Source organism: Scyliorhinus torazame, chromosome 18 (assembly GCF_047496885.1).
Source record: "Scyliorhinus torazame isolate Kashiwa2021f chromosome 18, sScyTor2.1, whole genome shotgun sequence".
Taxonomy (NCBI): domain Eukaryota; kingdom Metazoa; phylum Chordata; class Chondrichthyes; order Carcharhiniformes; family Scyliorhinidae; genus Scyliorhinus; species Scyliorhinus torazame.
In genome coordinates, this window is record NC_092724.1 from 91,213,864 (window position 1) to 91,234,047 (window position 20,184).

At 47.4% G+C, this 20,184-nt stretch overlaps 1 protein-coding gene across 9 annotated transcripts in view; it reads left to right on the forward strand.

Moving 5' to 3' along the window:
• tmem94 (transmembrane protein 94) overlaps window positions 1–20,184 on the forward strand; it is a 224,276-nt gene that overhangs the window by 168,105 nt on the left and 35,987 nt on the right. For 8 of the 9 annotated variants that reach the window (XM_072483032.1, XM_072483029.1, XM_072483031.1 and 5 more), the window contains 3 exons: window positions 8,277–8,354; window positions 9,478–9,563; window positions 19,569–19,650. In XM_072483032.1, coding sequence (XP_072339133.1) covers window positions 8,277–8,354; window positions 9,478–9,563; window positions 19,569–19,650 — 246 coding nt within the window. Of the gene's footprint in view, window positions 1–8,276; window positions 8,355–9,477; window positions 9,564–19,551; window positions 19,651–20,184 lie in introns of all 9 variants that reach the window. The other variant, XM_072483038.1, reaches the window with a different exon arrangement.

Consider the following 20,184-nt stretch of genomic DNA (forward strand, 5'->3'; position numbering starts at 1 on the left):
GAGTGACTAGTGGGGTACCGCAGCGATCGGTGCTGGCAGTCCAGCTATTCACAATATATATTAATGATTTAGATGAGGGATCGAATTTTAATATTTCCAAATTTACAGAAGACTAAGTTGGGTGGGAGGCTGAGCTGTGAGGAGGCTGCAGAGATCCTTTATTGTGACTTGGACAAGTGAGGTGTGGGCAAATGCATGGCAGATGCAGTATAATTTGGATAAATGTGAAATGAATACCAAATACTTGGTAGCAAACACGGGAAGGTAGACTGTTAAGATTATTATCTGGATGGCCATAAATTAGGAGAGGGGAATGTGCAACGAGACCTGGGTGTCCTCGTACACCAGTCGCTGAAGGTAAGCATGAAGGTGCAGCAGAGGGCAGCACGGTGGCGCAGTGGTAGCACTGCAGTCTCACGGCGCTGAGGTCCCAGATTCGATCCTGGCTCTGGGTCACTGTCCGTGTGGAGTTTGCACATTCTGCCCGTGTTTGCGTGGGTTTAGCCCCCATAACCCAAAGATGTGCAAAATAGGTGGATTGAACACGCTAAATTGCCCCTTAATTGGAAAAAATGAGTTAGGTACTCTTAAAAAAAAAAAAAGTTTTTTTAAATGAAGGTGCAGCAGGCGGTAAAGAAGGCTAATGGTATGCTTGCCTTGTTGCAAGAGGTTTCTCGTACAGGAGCAGGCATGCCTTGCTGCAATTATACAGGGCCTTGGTGAGGCCACACTGGAATATTGTGTGCAGTTTTGCCTTATCCAAGGAAGGATGCTCTAGCTATAGAGGGACTGCAACAAAGGTTTACCAGACTGATTTCTGGGACGGCAGAACGGACGGAACAGGTGAGATTGAGTCGGTTAGGATTGTATTTTCTGGCGTTTAGAAGGATGAGGGAGAATCTCACAGAAACCTATAAAATTCTAACAGGACACTAACAGGGTAGATGCAAGAAGGATGTTCCCGATAGTTGGGGTGTCCAGAACCAAGGGCCACAGTCTGAGGATATGTGGTAGACCATTTAGGACAGAGGTGAGGAGACATTCCTTCACCCAGAGAGTGGAATTCGTTATCACAAAGTAGTTGAGGCCAAAACATTATATGTTTTCAAGAAGCAGTTAGATATCGCACTTGGGGCGATGGGGATCAAAGGATATGGGGGTGAAAGGCAGGATTAGGCTATTGAGTTGGATGATCAGCCATGATCATGAATGGCAGGGTATGCTCGAAGGGCAGAATGAACTGCTCCTATTTTCTATGTTAGGAAGGGAGTTCCAGGATTTTGACCCAGCAACGTTGAAGAAATGATATGTTTCTGAGTCAGGATGATAAATGGCTTGAAGGGGAACTCCCAGTTGGTGGTGTTCCCATTCATCTGCTGCCCTTGTCCTTCAAGGTGGTAGCGATCGTGGGGAGTGTTTTCGAAGGAGCCTTGATGAGTTGCTGCAGTGCATCTTGTAGATGAATACACACTGCTGTTACTGTATCAGTGGTGGAGGGAGTGAACATAGAACATAGAAAAATACAGCACAGAACAGGCCCTTCGGCCCACGATGTTGTGCCAAACTTTTGTCCGAGATTAAGAACAAATTAATCTACACCCCCATCATTCTACCGTAATCCATGTACCTATCCAGTAGCCGCTTGAAGGTCCCTAATGTTCCGACTCAACTACTTCCACAGGCAGTGCATTCCACGCCCCCACTACTCTCTGGGTAAAGAACCTACCTCTGACATGCTCCCTATATCTTCCACCATTCACCTTAAATTTATGTCCCCTTGTAATGGTTTGTTCCACCCGGGGGAAAAGCCTCTGACTGTCTACTCTATCTATTCCCCTGATCATCTTATGAACCTCTAACAAGTTGCCCCTCATCCTTCTCCGTTCTAATGAGAAAAGGCCTAGCACCCTCAACCTTTCCTCGTAAGACCTACTCTCCATTCCAGGCAACATCCTTTGCACCTTTTCCAAAGCTTCCACATCCTTCCGAAAATGAGGCGACCAGAACTGCACACACTACTCCAAATGTGGCCTTACCAAGGTTTTGCACAGCTGCATCATCACCTCACGGCTCTTAAATTCAATCCCTCTGCTAATGAACGCTAGCACACCATAGGCCTTCTTCACAGCTCTATCCACTTGAGTGGCAACTTTCAAAGATCTATGAACATAGACCCCAAGATCTCTCTGCTCCCCCACATTGCCAAGAACCCTACTGTTAACCCTGTATTTCGCATTCATATTTGTCCTTCCAAAATGGACAACCTCACACTTTTCAGGGTTAAACTCCATCTGGCACTTCTCAGCCCAGCTCTGCATCCTATCTATGTCTCTTTGCAGCCGACAACAGCCCTCCTCACTATCCACAACCCAATTTTCATATCGTCTGCAAATTTACTGATCCACCCTTCAACTCCCTCATCGAAGTCATTAATGAAAATCACAAACAGCAGAGGACCCAGAACTGATCCCTGCAGTAAGTCACCGGTAACTGGGCTCCAGGCTGAATATTTGCCATCCACCACCACTCTCTGACTTCTAACGGTTAGCCAGTTCGTTATCCAACTGGCCAAATTTCCCACTATCCCATGCCTCCTTACTTTCTGCATAAGCCTACCATGGGGAACCTTATCAAATGCCTTACTAAAATCCATGTACACTACATCCATTGCTTTACCTTCATCCACTGCTTTACCTTCATCCACGTGCTTGGTCACCTCAAAGAATGCAATAAGACTTGTGAGGCAAGACCTACCCCTCACACATCCGTGCTGACTATCCCTAATCAAGCAGTGTCTTTCCCCTGGTACCACCGCTGTTGACAGTGAGGACGAAAAGATCATTGCCAACGGCTCTGCAATTTCATCTCTTGCTTCCCATAGAATCCTTGGATATATCCCGCCAGGCCCGGGGGACTTGTCTATCCTCAAGTTTTTCAAAATGCCCAACACATCTTCCTTCCTAACAAGTATCTCCTCGAGCTTATCAGTCTGTTTCACACTGTCCTCTCCAACAATATGGCCCCTCTCATTCGTAAATACTGAAGAAAAGTACTCGTTCAAGACCTCTCCTATCTCTTCAGACTCAATACACAATCTCCCGCTACTGTCCTTGATCGGACCTACCCTTGCTCTAGTCATTCTCATATTTCTCACATATGTGTAAAAGGCCTTGGGGGTTTTCCTTGACCCTACCCGCCAAAGATTTTTCATGCCCTCTCTTAGCTCTCCTGATCCCTTCAGTTCCCTCCTGGCTATCATGTATCCCTCCAGCACCCTGTCTGAACCTTGTTTCCTCAGCCTTACATAAGTATCCTTCTTCCTCTTAACAAGACATTCAACCTCTCTTGTCAACCATGGTTCCCTCACTCGACCATCTCTTCCCTGCCTGACAGGGACATACATATCAAGGACACGTAGTATCTGTTCCTTGAACAAGTTCCACATTTCAATTGTGTCCTTCCCTGACAGCCTATGTTCCCAACTTATGCACTTCAGTTCTTGTCTGACAGCATCGTATTTACCCTTCCCCCAATTGTAAACCTTGCCCTGTTGCACGCACCTATCCCTCTCCATTACTGAAGTGAAAGTCACAGAATTGTGGTCACTATCTCCAAAATGCTCCCCCGCTAACAAATCTTATCACTTGCCCTGGTTCATTACCAAGTACCAAATCCAATATGACCTCCCCTCTGGTCAGGCAATCTACATACTGTGTTAGAAAAGCTTCCTGGACCCACTGCACAAACACCACCCCATACAATCTATTTGATCTAAAGAGTTTCCACTCCATATTTGGGAAGTTGAAGTTACCTGTGACTTCTGCACCTTTCCAAAATCTGTTTCCCAATCTGTTCCTCCACATCTGTGCTGCTATTGGGGGGCCTATTGAAAACTCCCAACAAGGTGACTGCTCCTTTCCTATTTCTGACTTCAACCCATATTACCTCAGTAGGCAGATCCTCCTTGAACTGCCTTTCTGCAGCTGTTATACTATCTCTAATTAACAATGCCACCCCCTGTTGCTAACTTTTGGTTGGTTCAATTGGCTCTGTTTTATAACCTTTGCTCTAGAGTCGCCAGGTATCTTTATACCGCCACGAGGTTCAAGTACTGATCAATAACTCAACACGCCAATTAGTAAGATTCAAATCAAAACACATTTATTATACTCAGTCAATCACTACTCATGCATAAATTCCACTTAATAAACTGTCTATACTAACAGGCCTATACTTAGCTTTGGACTTGCCCACCAGGTCAGGGGAACAAATGGCCTTTCGTTCGGGTTCTGAAACTGCAGGATTCAAAAGCTGGTATGGACTGGTAGCTAGGAGCGCCTATCTCGTAGCGAGCGTTGACTTGAGACTGACTTGCTTGATGCGGCAGCTTGGGCAGTTCACTATCAAGGGTTGATTCACTGCTGAGTGACCCTGTCAAGAAGGACGATTTGAACTTGAGGGCTCTACTTTATAGTCCCGGGGGGCTTCCCGCCCTTTGGGGCGGACCCCGTACCTGGTTCCAAGTTAATGGACTACTTTCGATCACTTGGATCGATTTCTCCAATCCTGGAGTTGTTCCCTGATCGTTGGGCGGTCCCTAAATGTCCATTGGCCTTCCTTTGTCTTGGCTCCTGCTGGCGCCGAGGAGTCTGGCTTGGCTTTATTCACCTCAACTGTTACCATTGTGCCCTGGAATCGCTCATTACTATGCAGATGGTTGCTGTATTACTATGCAGATGGCTGATGGTTTCAGTGCTGTCTGGTTCCTTACAGGTTCCAATACACATGATTTCTGTATTTGCTAGTCTTTGCCTGTGTTGGTTGAATTTCCCTTCAGCCTTTGCGGTTCTCCATTTTAAGTCGGGAAGTGGCCAACTCAGGTGGCTGCACCCCCCACCTCTTTAACCACCCTCCCTAATCTTATTGAAACATCCATAACCAGGAACCTCCAACAGCCATTTCTGCCCGTCTTCTATCCAAGTTTCCGTGATGGCCACCACATCGTAGTCCCAAGTACCGATCCATGCCTGAAGTTCACCCACCTTATTCCTGATGCTTCTTGCGTTGAAGTATACACACTTCACCCCATCTCCGTGCCTGCAAGTACTCTCCTTTGTCAGTGTTACCTTCCCCACTGCCTCACTGCATGCTTTGACGTCCTGAACATCGGCTACCTTAGTTGCTGGACTACAAATCCGGTTCCCATTCCCCTGCCAAATTAATTTAAACCTTCCCGAAGAGTACTAGAAAACCTCCCTCCCAGGATATTGGTGCCCCTCTGGTTCGGATGCAACCCTCCCTGCTTGTACAGGTCCCACCTTCCCCAGAATGCGCTCCAATTATCCAAATACCTGAAGCCCTCCCTCCTACACCATTCCTGCAGCCAGGTGTTCAACTGCACTCTCCCTATTCCTAGCCTTACTATCACGTGGCACCGGCAACAAACCAGAGGTGACAACTCTGTCTGCCGTGGCTTTTAACTTCCAGCCTAACTCTAAACTCGTTTATTACATCCACACCCCTTTTCCTACCTACGTCGTTGGTATCAATGTGCACTACGACTTCTGGCTGCTCCCCATCCCCCTTAAGGATCCTGAAGACACGATCCGAGACATCCCTGGCACCCGGGAGGCAACACACCTTCCGGGAGTCTCGCTCGCGATTACAGAATTTCCTATCTATTCCCCTAACCATTGAGTCTCCTATCACTATTGCTTTTCTATTCTCCCCCCTTCCCTCCTGAGCCCAAGAGCCAGACTCCGTGCGAGAGACCTGGCAGCTAGGGCCTTCCCCCGGTAGGTCATCCCTCCCCCAACAGCATCCAAAACGGTATACTTGTTTTGAAGGGGAACGGCCACGAGGGATCCCTGCACCCGCTGTCCGTTCATTTTCTTTCCCCTGACTGTAACCCAGCTACTCTTGTCCTGTACCTTGGGTGTGGTTACCTCCCTGTAACTCTTGTCTATTACCTACTCTGTCTCCCGGATGATCCGAGTGAATGTTGAAGGTGGTGGATGGGGTACAAATTCAAGTGGGCTGCTTGTTCCCCACCAGCCGGTTTGAAAATAGCTGCACTTATTTGAAGCATGAAGACGACCTTACAAAGATGGCTAATTGTTCTGGTCAATGGGCCCGACACAGTGCGGCGGCAGTGATTACAGTGGCCATCCACCTCTGATGTACTTGGAAAAATACTGCTGAAAGACCAAACTTTGTGCATGCATGTGGGCAAGGAGCAGCTCACATAGAATCTCATATCGACGTAGCTATATGGATTGTGCTAGTCGAGGATATTTACAAAAGTTTGGTTCAAATAATAGTTGAGAGTTTCCGGAGTTGAGTTGGGCAGTTTGTGTTTTGCAGAATGTCAGAGTTGAAGAGAAGGTGGATAGAAATGTATTGTTCAGTCATGGTAGGCATCACAACCAAACCCAGTCCTGTCCCCCTCTGGCACAGTGAACCTTTCAGCAAGGGCCCCAGTGACAATCAGGAGTAAGAATCAGTCTCCACCCTAGTCGAAGAGTACTGAGGATAATTGTTTTGACTCCTATTGGTGCATCACAGAATTCAGCACACATCAACCATCAGACCTGTGGCCTCTTGCCTATGTGGCTCAGTACCACAGCAACAGCCAAATTCACATAAAAAAACAATATGGGCAGCCACAGTAGTCATTTGTCTGATGTGTGCTGACTGCAGGCTGGTGGAGTGTACACAATGAGGCCTTGGGATCACATGCTATAATCATCATGAGGCGGGATTGCTATACTGAGTTCTGAAGCTGCTATTTTCTATCTAATGCTTGACCTGTTGTTGAAGTGGTGCCATTTCTGGTAGTGATCTCACCGATGTTTGGTAACAGGATCCCTGAACGGCACCGTGCTGTCTAAATGTACACCGAGGAATTTTAGCTGATTAATGTTCTCGGTTAAAGCTGTTCATTATTTTGTCAAGAGGTTTTCTCCAAGAAGATGTTCCAAAGAACAAAATCAAATTGGATATTGTTAACACTTGAGGATTAGCTGGGCAGTGTTTAACCAGTTTGAGGTTACCTGCCATAAGTACACAGGGTCCTAGTAATTAGCATGGTACTTTAAGATGGGTCATTAATGTAATAGAATTGTAAATCTAGAACTGTAAGAAATAAATAGAAGTAATTGCATTTATATTATGTCAGGATATTCCAAAATGTTTCACAGCCAATAAAATACTTTTTTCAAGTATACTATTCAACCGTGTAAGTCATTACAACAGCCCAGTCCTGCCCTTGAGCCTTCCAGCAATTGTCCATGGATGATAATCGGGAGTAGAATCAGAGATAAAGGTCACTGTTGCAACGACACAGAGAGACTGACCAACCAGTGACCTGATCTTCCAGTCAGCAGCAGAGTGGTGTGCTTGCCAGTGACAGCAATTTAACCGTGATGTGGAGATGTCGGCGTTGGTCTGGGGTGAGCACAGTAAGAAGTCTTACAACACCAGGTTAAAGTCCAACAGGTTTGTTGAAGCCTTCAGGACGCGCGACAATGCAAAATCATCGAGCAGAAACTTATCGTCAAGTTCCGCACACATGAGTATGACCTCAACCGGGACCTTGGATTCATGTTGCATTACATTTATCCCCCACCATCTGGCCTGGGCTTGCAAAATCCTACCAACTGTCCTGGCTTGAGACAATTCACACCTCTTTAACCTGGGGTTATCCCTATCTCTGGATCTATAAAGACTTAATTACCTGCAAATGCTCGCATTCAAAGTATCGTCTTGCATCTTTGAGTTTGTCTATGTAAATGTTTCTGGAACCTACCTCTTCATTCACCTGAGGAAGGAGCAGTGCTCCGTAAGCTAGTGATTTGAAACAAACCTGTTGGACTTTAACCTGGTTTGGAAGACTTCTTACTGAGCAATTTAACTGCCCACTTACCATTTTACACTGGCGCCTTTGTTCTTTCCAGTGCTGGCTCTTGGGATCCAGCAAACAACAGAGTTGGGAAGTCAAGTTGCTGTAGAACTGCACAGAAGCTGCGTCCCTATTTTCATCCTGAGCTGTAGACACACCCCTGAAGGTCCGTCTTCTGTTCATTGACTTGCAGAATTTCTTTTATGGAGCTGTCAACCTCAACACTGCACCATCCCCCCCATGACTGTGCTCACCCTTCCGTTTTGCTTGTGTTATATGTAACTTGCAAGCTTGCAGATGAAACAGTTCAAGCAACAAACTGAACCCAACCTCATTCTAGTTTAATTTAACCAGTGACATCCCCTTTTTTTCACAGGCTCGGCACACAACATATGGAATCAGGACATGCTTCCTCTTCCTGCTACAATGTCAGCTTACTCTAGTCTTTATTCAGGTGAGGAAAATCGGTCCCGTGTTTCTCCCATATTCACCTAGCATGGTTCCAGTCTCTATGCTGCTTCCAAATTGTGAAGCATCCTATGACTTTAAGAACTTGAATGCAAGGCTGGAAATTTAGCTACCCGGTGATCCAGATATTGTTCCTCTATTTTTTATTGTTGTAGTGGATTGTGCTCTATTTCACCCGAGCGCACTCACTTGCTCCCAACCAGCTTCCCATAGCCCCTCTCTCTGATTTGCCTCGGTTCAAGACTGTTCAAGAACCCCTATCTTGTACCTCACTCAGTAACCACCTTTGACATGAGCCTTACCTGTTAAGTGTTGCTGAGATGTTCAACTGCAAGAAATTACTAACCAGCCCCCTGTGGGTATGCATGTATGTGTGTGGTCCAGCAAGAGTCGCTCAGGAGTGGGAGCCATGGTTCTTTTTTATTGTCCTTCGTATAGGGTCATTCACAGAGTTACTCGAGCTCAAATTGGCTCACCTAACACACAGCACAGGTTGTGTATTCAACCTTTTTGGTCTCCACTGTTCAATGCCACCATGTTTATCATTGAACTTTTGAGACGATTCCTGCTCTCGTCATCCAGGGATACGCTGTGGACTGAGACTGAAATCGTGGAGTCTATTTGGGAACGTAATGCTTTGACTGTGTGCCTAACATTGTCTGCTGGGTTATATCACTGACATGGGGCAGCACGGTAGCACAAGTGGATGGCACTGTTGCTTCACAGCTCCAGGGTCCCAGGTTCGATTCCCGGCTTGAGTCACCGTCTGTGCGGAGTCTGTACTTAATTCCCGTGTCTGCGTGGATTTCCTCTGGGTGCTCCGGTTTCTTCCCACAGTCCAAAGAAGTGCAGGTTAGGTGGATTGGCCATGATAAATTGGCCTTAGTGACCAAAAAAGGTTAGGATTGGTTATTGGGTTACGGGGACAGGGTGGAAGTGAGGGCTTAAGTGGTTCGGTGCAGACTCGATGGGCCGAATTGCCTCCTTCAGCTGTATGTTCTATGTTCTAAATAATTGTGCAAAGCATTGTAGTCACATTTACTTACCAGTGCTGTGCTGGAGGACATGGTGACCCCCTCATTAATACTGGGCTCTCTGTGTTTGAGCAGTTTCTGGCCTGTCTGGTTCAGCTGCCTCCGCCACTCAGCACCACTGATGTTCTCTGGCTGTCCTGCTTCTGTTACCCTTTACTCAGGTAAGTCTGCCAGTTTTCACTTGTAATCACTGATTAAGTGACCGCTCCTGATGTGGATAGACTGAGCAGATTGTGATGGAAGTATAGAAATTCTGGTGAGTGAAAGAATATTTAACAATGTTCCTCTCATAAGAGTCAGTATGATAGAGCATAGGTGAGGGGCATTCGGTCTAATCTGCCTCTTTAAAAGAACTATCCAATTTGTCCCACCTGGTCCTGTTGCTCTTCTTCCCCCATGGCCCAGCAAATCATTCCCCTTACCCAATTTTATTTTGAAAAGCGATTGATCCTGCCACCAGAACCATTTAGACAGTGCATACTGGATTATCATAACTCACTGCCTTAAACACTTCTCATTATGTCTCTCATGGACATGGTTTAGCACAGTGGGCTAAACAGCTGACTTGTAATGCAGAACAAGGCCAGCAACGCAGGTTCAATTCCTGTACCGGCCTCCCTGAACAGGCACCGGAATGTGTCGACTTGGGGCTTTTCACTGTAACTTCATTGAAGCCTACTTGTGACAATAAGCAATTATTATGTTATTATTATTCTGCTTTTGCCAATCATCTTAAATCTGTGTCCTCTGATTACTGACTGACGCTTCTGCCATTGGAAACTGTGTCTCCTTATTTACTGGAGCAAAACTCTTCAGGATTTTGAAAACCGCTGTTAAATTTCAACTGGAGAGCAAGAATACAGCGTAACCATTATATTCATGTAACTGAAGTCCCGGTCCTCTAATATTAGCACAGAAAAGTTCAGTTTCTAAACCGTCAGTTAAAATTTGAGTTACAAGGCACAATGCACGTATTATGCTCAAACATTATTTAGGGGTGGCAGTGGCCTAATGGTGTTGCCACTGGACCAGTAATCCTGAGACCCAGGGTAATGCTCTGGGGACCCAGGTTCAAACCTCAAGGCAGATGGTGAAATTTGAATTCAATAAAAGTCTAATGACGTGCATGATGCAATTGTCAATCGACATTGAAAATGCCTCTGTTCACGAATGTCCTTCAGGGAAGGAAATCTGCCATCCTTACCTGGTCTGGCCTGCATATGACTCCAGACCCACAACAATGTGGTTGACGCTGAACTGACTTTGCCACTCCGTTCAAGGACAATTCTTTCATGGGGTAACAAATCCACCCACATCCCATGGACTAATTTTTTTAAAACATATTAATTATGACATTGTAGAAATGGAGGCTGAATCCTATTTCCCTTTTACGGCTTATATTTTACTTTTGAATACTTAACATGATTTCCTGTTGGGCGATATTGTGGCATCTGGCAGATCTCTTTTTTGCATTTGCTTTTTTTTTTAATTTTGTGGAACTAGAGGTTTGGAAAGGGTGAATGCTACATCAGAATGCCAAACACTTTGATAATGTAAGAGCACGAGAAATAGAAGGAGGCTATTCAACCCTCTTGAAGGCTCAAAGCTTCTTTCGCCACTCTGTAAAACCATAGCTGATAACAACCAACTATAGTTCTGCCCACAGCATGTTTTTTTTAGCACTCTTTGCAGGATAGTAGCTGGTATATTGCATTTTCTCACATGTTGCAGCTTTGATACTTCATATTTTTGAACCTTTGAACCTAAAGGAAGACAGGTCAGAGGATTTTCTAAATGGAGAGAAGCTAGCAACTCTGGAAGACCTGAGAGATTTAGCGGGTTCAAGTACCAAAATCACTAAAAGTCAATGAACAGAAGCAAAAAATAGTTCATGGGTTAATGGAATATTGACCTGAAGGGCTTAAAAAACAAGAGTAGGAGTAGACCGTTTATATCAACTCCACTTCCCCGCTCTATCCCCTTATGCCCAAAAACTGTCCATCATTCTCAATCTTAAGTGGACTCAGCAACTGACTAGCCACAACCTCCAGGGTGGAAAATTCTAAACTCTCTGGCCAGGGATAACAACCTTTCAGCATCTACCTTGTAAGAATTTTATTCATCCCCATTACAACTGATCAATGTCATTGACCTGAAACCAGAGCACAATTTTTCTCTGTGTGGGTGTTGCCAGGCCTGCGTATTTGGAGCATTTTCTGTCTGTCTTCTGCTCTGGCGATGTTGGGGAGTACTTCCTTGCACAAAGGTTTATGGAAATCAGGAACTCAGCTCCAAAAGGCACATGAGGTTCAGGGCAAATTGAAAATTTCAAAACTGATCTGTTAAGTAGGGATGTTAAGGGTGATAAAACCAAGGTGGGTAAATAAAGTTTTTAATGCAGATAAACCAGAGGATTTGAGTAAAGGAGTAAAGAGGGCCATGGATTTGAGTACAGGAGTAAAGAGGTCCATGGATTTGAGTACATGAGTAAAGAGGGTCGTGGATTTGAGTACAGGAGTAAAGAGGTCCATGGATTTGAGTACAGGAATAAAGAGGTCCATGGATTTGAGTACAGGAATAAAGAGGTCCATGGATTTGAGTACAGGAATAAAGAGGTCCATGGATTTGAGTACAGGAGTAAAGAGGTCCGTGGATTTGAGTACATGAGTAAAAAGGTCCGTGAGTTTGAGTACATGAGTAGGAGTAGAGATGTCCATGGATTTGAGTACATGAGTAGAAAGGTCCATGGATTTGAGTACAGGAGTAGAAAGTCCATGGATTTGAGTACAGGAGTAGAAAGGTCCGTGGATTTGAGTACATGAGTAGGAATAGAAATGTCCATAGATTTGAGTACATGAGTAGAGAGGTCCATGGATTTGAGTACAGGAGTAAAGAGATCCTTGGATTTGAGTACATGAGTAATGAGGTCTTGCAGCATACAGCCTTGGTAAGACAGCACCACGGAGAATTGTGTACAGTTTTGGCCCCCTTACCTAAGGAATGATGGAGGATGGGAATGTATGGACCGTTGGCAAACTGATTGCTGCGACGGTGGGATTGTCCTGCAAGGAGAGACGGAGGAGACTGGGCCTGAATTCTCTGGAGTTGAGGGTCAGATGATCTTACTGAAACATAAAATTCGTACAGGGCTCGAAGGGGTAGATGTAGGAATGATGTTTCCCATGGCTGGGGCAGTCTGGAACCAGTCTCAGAAATTTCTTAACTCAGTGTTGTGTATCTTTGAGCTGCCCCAGAGAGCTGATGGCTCAGTCATTGAGCATGTTTGAGACTGTAATTAATTTTTTTTTTTTTTATTTAATATATTTTATTCAAAATTTTGTGGCCAAACATAACAGTACATAGTTTTTCTTTTGAACAACAACAAAGCAATATAAATAACCGTGGCCAATTTTAAACAAATAAATAAATAATATATAAACAAAAACAAAACTGAGTGGCAACTGCCTTGTCAAAAACAGTTACTCTCCAAAGATACAATCCAACAATCCAATATACATTACCTATAACAAGTGTCTATACATATACAATGACATCCCTGAGAGTCTGTCCGGTTCCTCTCTTTCCCTCCCCCCCCCCCCCCCCCCCCCCCTCCCCCCTGGGTTGCTGTTGTTGTCTTCTTCTTTTCCGTTCCCTCTATCTTTCTGTGAGGTAGTCGATGAACGGTTGCCACCGCCTGGTGAACCCTTGAGCCGAACCCCTTAATACGAACTTGATCCGTTCTAACTTTATAAACCCTGCCATGTCGTTTATCCAGGTCTCCACACCCGGGGGGTTGGCTTCCTTCCACATTAACAATATCCTGCGCCGGGCTACTAGGGACGCAGAGGCCAAAACATCAGCCTCTCTCGCTTCCTGCACTCCCGGCTCTTCTGCAACCCCGAATATAGCAAACCCCCAGCTTGGTTCGACCCGGACCCCCACCACCTTCGAAAGCACCTTTGCCACCCCCACCCACAACCCCTGTAGTGCCGGGCATGACCAGAACATGTGGGTGTGATTCGCTGGGCTTCTCGAGCATCTCCCACACCCATCCTCTACCCCCAAAGATTTACTGAGCCGTGCTTCAGTCATATGCGCCCTGTGTAGAACCTTGAATTATATCAGGTTTAGCCTGGCACACGAGGACGATGAGTTTACCCTACGTAGGGCGTCAGCCCACAGCCCCTCCTCAATCTCCTCCCCCAGCTCCTCTTCCCATTTCCCTTTCAGCTCATCTACCATGATCTCCCCCTCGTCCCTCATTTCCCTATATATGTCCGACACCTTACCATCCCCCACCCATGTCTCTGAGATCACTCTATCCTGCACCTCCTGCGTCGGGAGCTGTGGGAATTCCCTCACCTGTTGCCTCGCGAAAGCCCTCAGTTGCATATACCGAAATGCATTCCCTTGGGGCAACCCATATTTTTCCGTCAGCGCACCCAGACTCGCAAATGTCCCATCTACGAACAGATCTCTCAATTGTACTACCCCAGCTCTTTGCCATGCTCCAAATCCCCCATCCATTCTCCCCGGAACAAATCTATGGTTATTTCTTATCGGGGACCGCACCGAGGCTCCCGTCTTTCCCCTATGCCGTCTCCACAGCCCCCAAATTTTCAATGTAGCCACCACCACCGGGCTTGTGGTGTATTTCTTCGGTGAGAACGGCAACAGTGCAGTCACCATTGCTTGTAGGCTAGTCCCCCTGCAGGACGCCCTCTCCAATCTCTTCCACGCCGCTCCCTCCCCTTCTCCCATCCACTTACACACCATTGAAACATTGGCGGCCCAGTAATAGTCGTTTAGGCTCGGTAGTGCCAACCCCCCCTGTCCCTACTACGCTGCAAAAATCCCCCCCTCACTCTCGGGGTCTTCCCGGCCCCCACAAAACTCATAATACCCTTCTCGATTCTCTTGAAAAAAGCCTTCGTGACCACCACCGGGAGGCACTGAAACACAAAAAGGAATCTCGGGAGGACCACCATTTTAACCGCCTGCACCCTACCTGCCAGTGACAGGGACACCATGTCCCATCTCTTAAAGTCCTCCTCCATCTGTTCCACCAACCGCGTTAAATTAAGCCTGTGTAATGTACCCCAATTCTTGGCTATCTGGATCCCCAAGTACCGGAAGTCCCTTGTTACCTTCCTCAACGGTAAATCCTCTATTTCCCTGCTCTGCTCCCCTGGATGCACCACGAACAACTCACTTTTCCCCATGTTCAATTTATACCCTGAAAAATCCCCAAACTCCCCAAGTATCCACATTATCTCTGGCATCCCCTCTGCCGGGTCCGCCACATACAACAACAAATCATCCGCATACAGAGATACCCGGTGTTCTTCTCCTCCCCTGAGTACTCCCCTCCACTTCCTGGAACCCCTCAATGCTATGGCCAGGGGCTCAATCGCCAATGCAAACAATAACGGGGACAGAGGACATCCCTGCCTCGTCCCTCTATGGAGCCGAAAATAATCAGACCCCCGTCCATTCGTGACCACGCTCGCCATCGGGGCCCTATACAGCAACTGTACCCATCTAATATACCCATCTCCAAAGCCAAATCTCCTCAGCACCTCCCACAAATAATCCCACTCCACTCTATCAAATGCTTTCTCGGCATCCATCGCCACCACTATCTCCGCTTCCCCCTCTGGTGGGGCCATCATCATTACCCCTAGCAGCCTCCGTATATCTGTGTTCAGCTGTCTCCCCTTCACAAACCCAGTTTGGTCCTCATGAACCACCCCCGGGACACAATCCTCTATCCTTGTTGCCATTACCTTGGCCAGAATCTTAGCAACCACATTCAGGAGGGAAATGGACCTATAGGACCCGCATTGCAGCGGGTCTTTTTCCTTCTTTAGGAGGAGCGATATTGTTGCCTCTGACATAGTCGGGGGCAGCTGCCCCCTTTCCCTAGCCTCATTAAAGGTTCTCATCAGTAGCGGGGCCAGCAAGTCCATATATTTCCTATAGAATTCCACTGGGAATCCGTCTGGTCCCGGGGCCTTCCCCGCCTGCATGCTTCCAATCCCTTTCACTACTTCCTCCGTCTCAATCTGTGCTCCAGTCCTGCCCTCTCCTGCTCCTCCACCTTAGGAAATTCCAGCTGATCCAGAAAGCACATCATTCTCTCCTTCCCTTCCGGGGGCTGAGCTTCATATAATCTTTCATAAAATGCCTTGAACACTCCATTCACTCTCTCCGCTCCCCGCTCCATCTCTCCCTCCTCATCTCTCACCCCCCCATCTCCCTCGCTGCTCCCCTTTTCCTCAGTTGGTGGGCCAGCAACCTGCTCGCCTTCTCCCCTTATTCGTACTGTACACCCTGTGCCTTCCTCCATTGTGCCTCTGCATTACCCGTAGTCAACAAGTCAAATTCTACATGTAGCCTTTGATTTCCCTGTACAGTCCCTCCTCCGGTGCCTCCGCATATTGTCTGTCCACCCTCAAAAGTTCTTTCAACAACCGCTCCCTTTCCCTACCCTCCTGCTTTCCTTTATGTGCCCTGATAGATCTCAGCTCCCCTCTAACCACAGCCTTCAACGCCTCCCAGACCACTCCCACCTGAACCTCCCCATTGTCATTGAGTTCCAAGTACCTTTCAATACACCCCCTCACCCTTAAACACACCCCCTCATCTGCCAATAATCCCATGTCCATTCTCCAGGGTGGGTGCTGTTCATTTTCCTCCCCTATCTCCAGGTCCACCCAATGTGGAGCGTGGTCCGAAATAGCTATAGCCGTGTACTCCGTCCCCGTCACCTTCGGGATCAGTGCCCTTCCCAAAACAAAAAAGTCTATCCGTGATTAGACTTTGTGGACATAGGAGAAAAACGAAAACTCCTTACTCCTAGGTCTACTAAATCTCCAGGGGTCTACTCCTCCCATATGCTCCATAAAGTCCTTGAGCACCCTAGCTGCAGCCGGCCTCCTTCCGGTCCTGGACCTCGATCTGTCCAGCCCTGGGTCCAGCACCGTATTAAAATCTCCACCCATTACCAACTTTCCCGCCTCTAGGTCCGGGATGCGTCCCAACATACGCCTCATAAAATTGGCATCATCCCAGTTCGGGGCATATACGTTCACTAAAACCACCGCCTCCCCTTGCAATCTGCCACTCACCATCACGTATCTGCCCCCACTATCCGCCACTATGGTCTTTGCCTCAAACATTACCCGCTTCCCCACTAATATAGCCACCCCCCTGTTTTTTGCGTCTAGCCCCGAATGAAACACCTGCCCCACCCATCCTTTGCGAAGTCTGACCTGGTCTATCAGTTTCAGATGCGTCTCCTGCAGCATAACCACATCTGCCTTAAGTTTTTTTAGGTGTGCGAGTACCTGTGCCCTCTTAATCGGCCCGTTCAGCCCTCTCACATTCCACGTGATCAGCCGGGTTGGGGGGCTCTTTACCCCCCCCCTTGTCGACTAGCCATCTCCTTTTTCAATCCAGCTCCTCTCCCGGTTCCCACGTAGCCGTATCTCCCCCCAACGGCGCCCTCCCGCCCCGACCACCCCACCCCATACCAGCTCCCCCTTCTCCCCAGCAGCAGCAACCCAGTTAACCCCCCCCCCCCCCCCGAGATCCCTTTCTAGCGTAATTGCACCCCCCATGTTGCTCCCAGAAGTCAGCAAACTCTGGCTGACCTCGGCCCCCACTGTGCAAGGCCCCCTCCTTCCTGCTTCCCTGTTCCCTCCATGATTACCATAGCGCGGGAACAAAACCCGCGCCTCCCATTTGGCCCCGCCCCCAATGGCCGGCGCCCCCAGCTCCCCATCCTTCCTCCCCCCACGACATGGGGAAGAGAGAAAAGTTACAGGGTCGCAGGATTAACAACTTGGGAAATCGTCTCTTCCCCCATTTCCCCCCCCTTCACCCCACATAATCACCCCACCACTTTGTCCCAAACGTTCTTTTTCTAGCCCGCTTATTCCAGTTTCTCCTCGACAATAAATGTCCACGCCTCATCTGCCGTTTCGAAGTAGTGGTGTTTCCCTAGATGTGTGACCCACAGTCTCGCCGGCTGCAGCATTCCAAATTTAACCTTCCTTTTGTGCAGCACCGCCTTGGCCCGATTAAAGCTTGCCCTCCTTCTCGCCACCTCCGCACTCCAATCTTGATATACGCGGATCACCGCGTTCTCTCACCTACTGCTCTGGGTTTTCTTTGCCCACCTGAGGACCATCTCTCTGTCCTTATATCGGAGAAATCTCACCACTATGGCTCGAGGAATTTCTCCAGCCCTCTGTCTTCGCGCCATAACTCTATAAGCTCCCTCCACCTCCAACGGGCCCGTCAGGGCCTCCGATCCCATTAACGAGTGAAGCATCGTTCTCACATATGCCCCGACGTCCGCCCCTTCTGCACCTTCGGGAAGACCAAGAATCCTTAAATTCTTCCTCCTCGCATTATTCTCCAGCACCTCCAGCCTTTCCACACACCTTTTGTGTTGTGCCTCGTGCATCTGTCTTCACCACCAGGCCCTGTATTTCGTCCTCATTCTCAGCAGCCTTTGCCTTCAAGACCCGAAGCTCCTGCTCCTGGGTCTTTTGCTCCTCCTTTAGCCCTTCAATCGCCTGTAATATCGGGGCCAACAGCTCCTTCTTCTTCTCCTTTTTAAGTTCTTCCACGCAGTGCCGCAGGAACTCTTGTTGGTCAGGGCCCCATATTAAACTGCCACCTTCCGACGCCATCTTGCTTTGTGCTTGCCTTCCTGGCCGCTGTTCTAGAGGATCCACCGCAATCCGGCCACTTTCCTCTCCTTTTTCCATCCGTGTCCAGGGGGGATTCCCTTCTGGTTTACCGCACAGTGTTTTTAGCCGTTAAAATTGCCGTTGGGGCTCCTATCAAGAGCCCAAAAGTCCGTTCCACCGGGAGCCGCCGAAACGTGCGACCTAGCTGGTCATCGCCGCACCCGGAAGTTCCGAGACTGTAATTAATCATCTTTATTGACACAAGTAGGCTTACATTAACACTGCAATGAAGTTACTGTGAAAAGCCCCTAGTCACCACATTCCGGCGTCTGTTCGGGTACATGGAGCGAGAATTCAGAATGTCCAAATTATCTAACAGCACATCTTTCGGGACTTGTGGGAGGAAACCGGACCGCCTGGAGGAAACCCACACACACACAGGGAGAACATGCAGACTCCACACAGACAGTGACCCAAGCCGGGAATCGAATCTCGGACTCTGGAGCTGTGAAACAACAGTGCTAACCACTGTGATACCGTGCCGCCCGGTGATGAGCAGTAATAAGCAGAGTTTTCGATACTAAAAACATCGGGACAGTGCGGGACAATGGCATGAGGTAGAAGATCAGCCGTGATCTATTTGAATGATGGAGCAGGCTCAAGGAGAGTCTACCTCTCCTATTTTCTATGTTACTGTGGCCGACTTGAATGGTGGGACCAGCTTTAAGGATTGGCTGAGTTACTCCTGTTCCTATGTCCTATGTTCAGGAACAAAATTCAACAGAACCAGTAAATTCATGAATAGATGATGGATATTAGAGTTAGCAATCCGTGCCAATTGGTACTATTACATCATTCTGGATCTGAAGTGGTTTGTTTTCCTCACTCTGCCCTGCAGAGGAAATTTGCCAAGTTAAGGAAGGGAATCGAGAGCAAAAGAAGCATTGAGCGGTGCCCACAGTTTGCACTGCTGACCATTTTGGTGTGGATTGAGAACATCGATCTTTCGATGACCTCGATTGGTGACTGGTGCATGTGGCGCATAACAAAATAGCAAATGAGATAAAAATTGTTTCAAATTCTGAATGTGCTTGCTACATGCTCTGAAAATTATAGCAAACTTTCGTGTGAGCAGCATGTTCAAAAATCAAAATTTGAACGTCTTTTTTTAAAAAAAAATTCAAGCCAGAGGGAACTCTTTGTCGCAGAAGGCTGTGGAGGCAAAATCACGGAGTGTCTTTAAGACAGCGATAGAAGGGTTCAACTAATAAGAGGATCAGGGGTTATGGGGTGAAGGCAGGCGAATGGGGATGCAAAAAATATCAGCCATGATTGATCATCCATGATTGAATGGCGGAGCAGACTCGATGGGCCGAGTGGCCTACTTCTGCTCCGATGTCTATGGTCTTAAAAAAGTAATCATTCCAAACTGTGCTTTTATTGTCAGTTTTGTTTTGTCGTCAGTGCTGCTCTGTTGGGGAAGCCGCCAGACAGTGCTGTGATGACGGTGGCAACGGGCAAAAACTTTGTATTCATTCCAAGAAAGGTGAGATTTCTTTGACAGTACAAGACTTCTGGTCACTATTTTCAGAAACCAATCTATTAATCTTCCCCCATTTAAAAATAAGGGACTGCTTTATGTGATTGGTTGTAAGTGGGATGGAACATAACTATTTCTAACTTAACCTTTTTAAAAATAAATTTAAAGCACCCAATTCTTTTTTTTCCAATTAAGGGACAATCTAGCGTGGCCAATCCACCTACCCGGCACAGCTTCTGGGTTGTGGGGATGAGACCCACGCAGACATGGAGAATGTGCAAACTCACACAGTGACCCGGGGCTGGAATTGAAACCGTGTCCTTGGTGCCGTGAGGCAGCAGTGCTAACCACTGCGCCACCATGCTGCCCATTAACTTTTATGTGTAAATATGATAATTTGCCTTTTCTTGCACTAAGTTCACATCGCTCTTTATAATGGTTATGCAATGTTGCAATTTTATGATTTGGTTCTTGGGAGATTGAACAACTTGGCAAAATGTCTTTCTGCTACCCACCGATATCTCAGGGAATGGGGCGGCA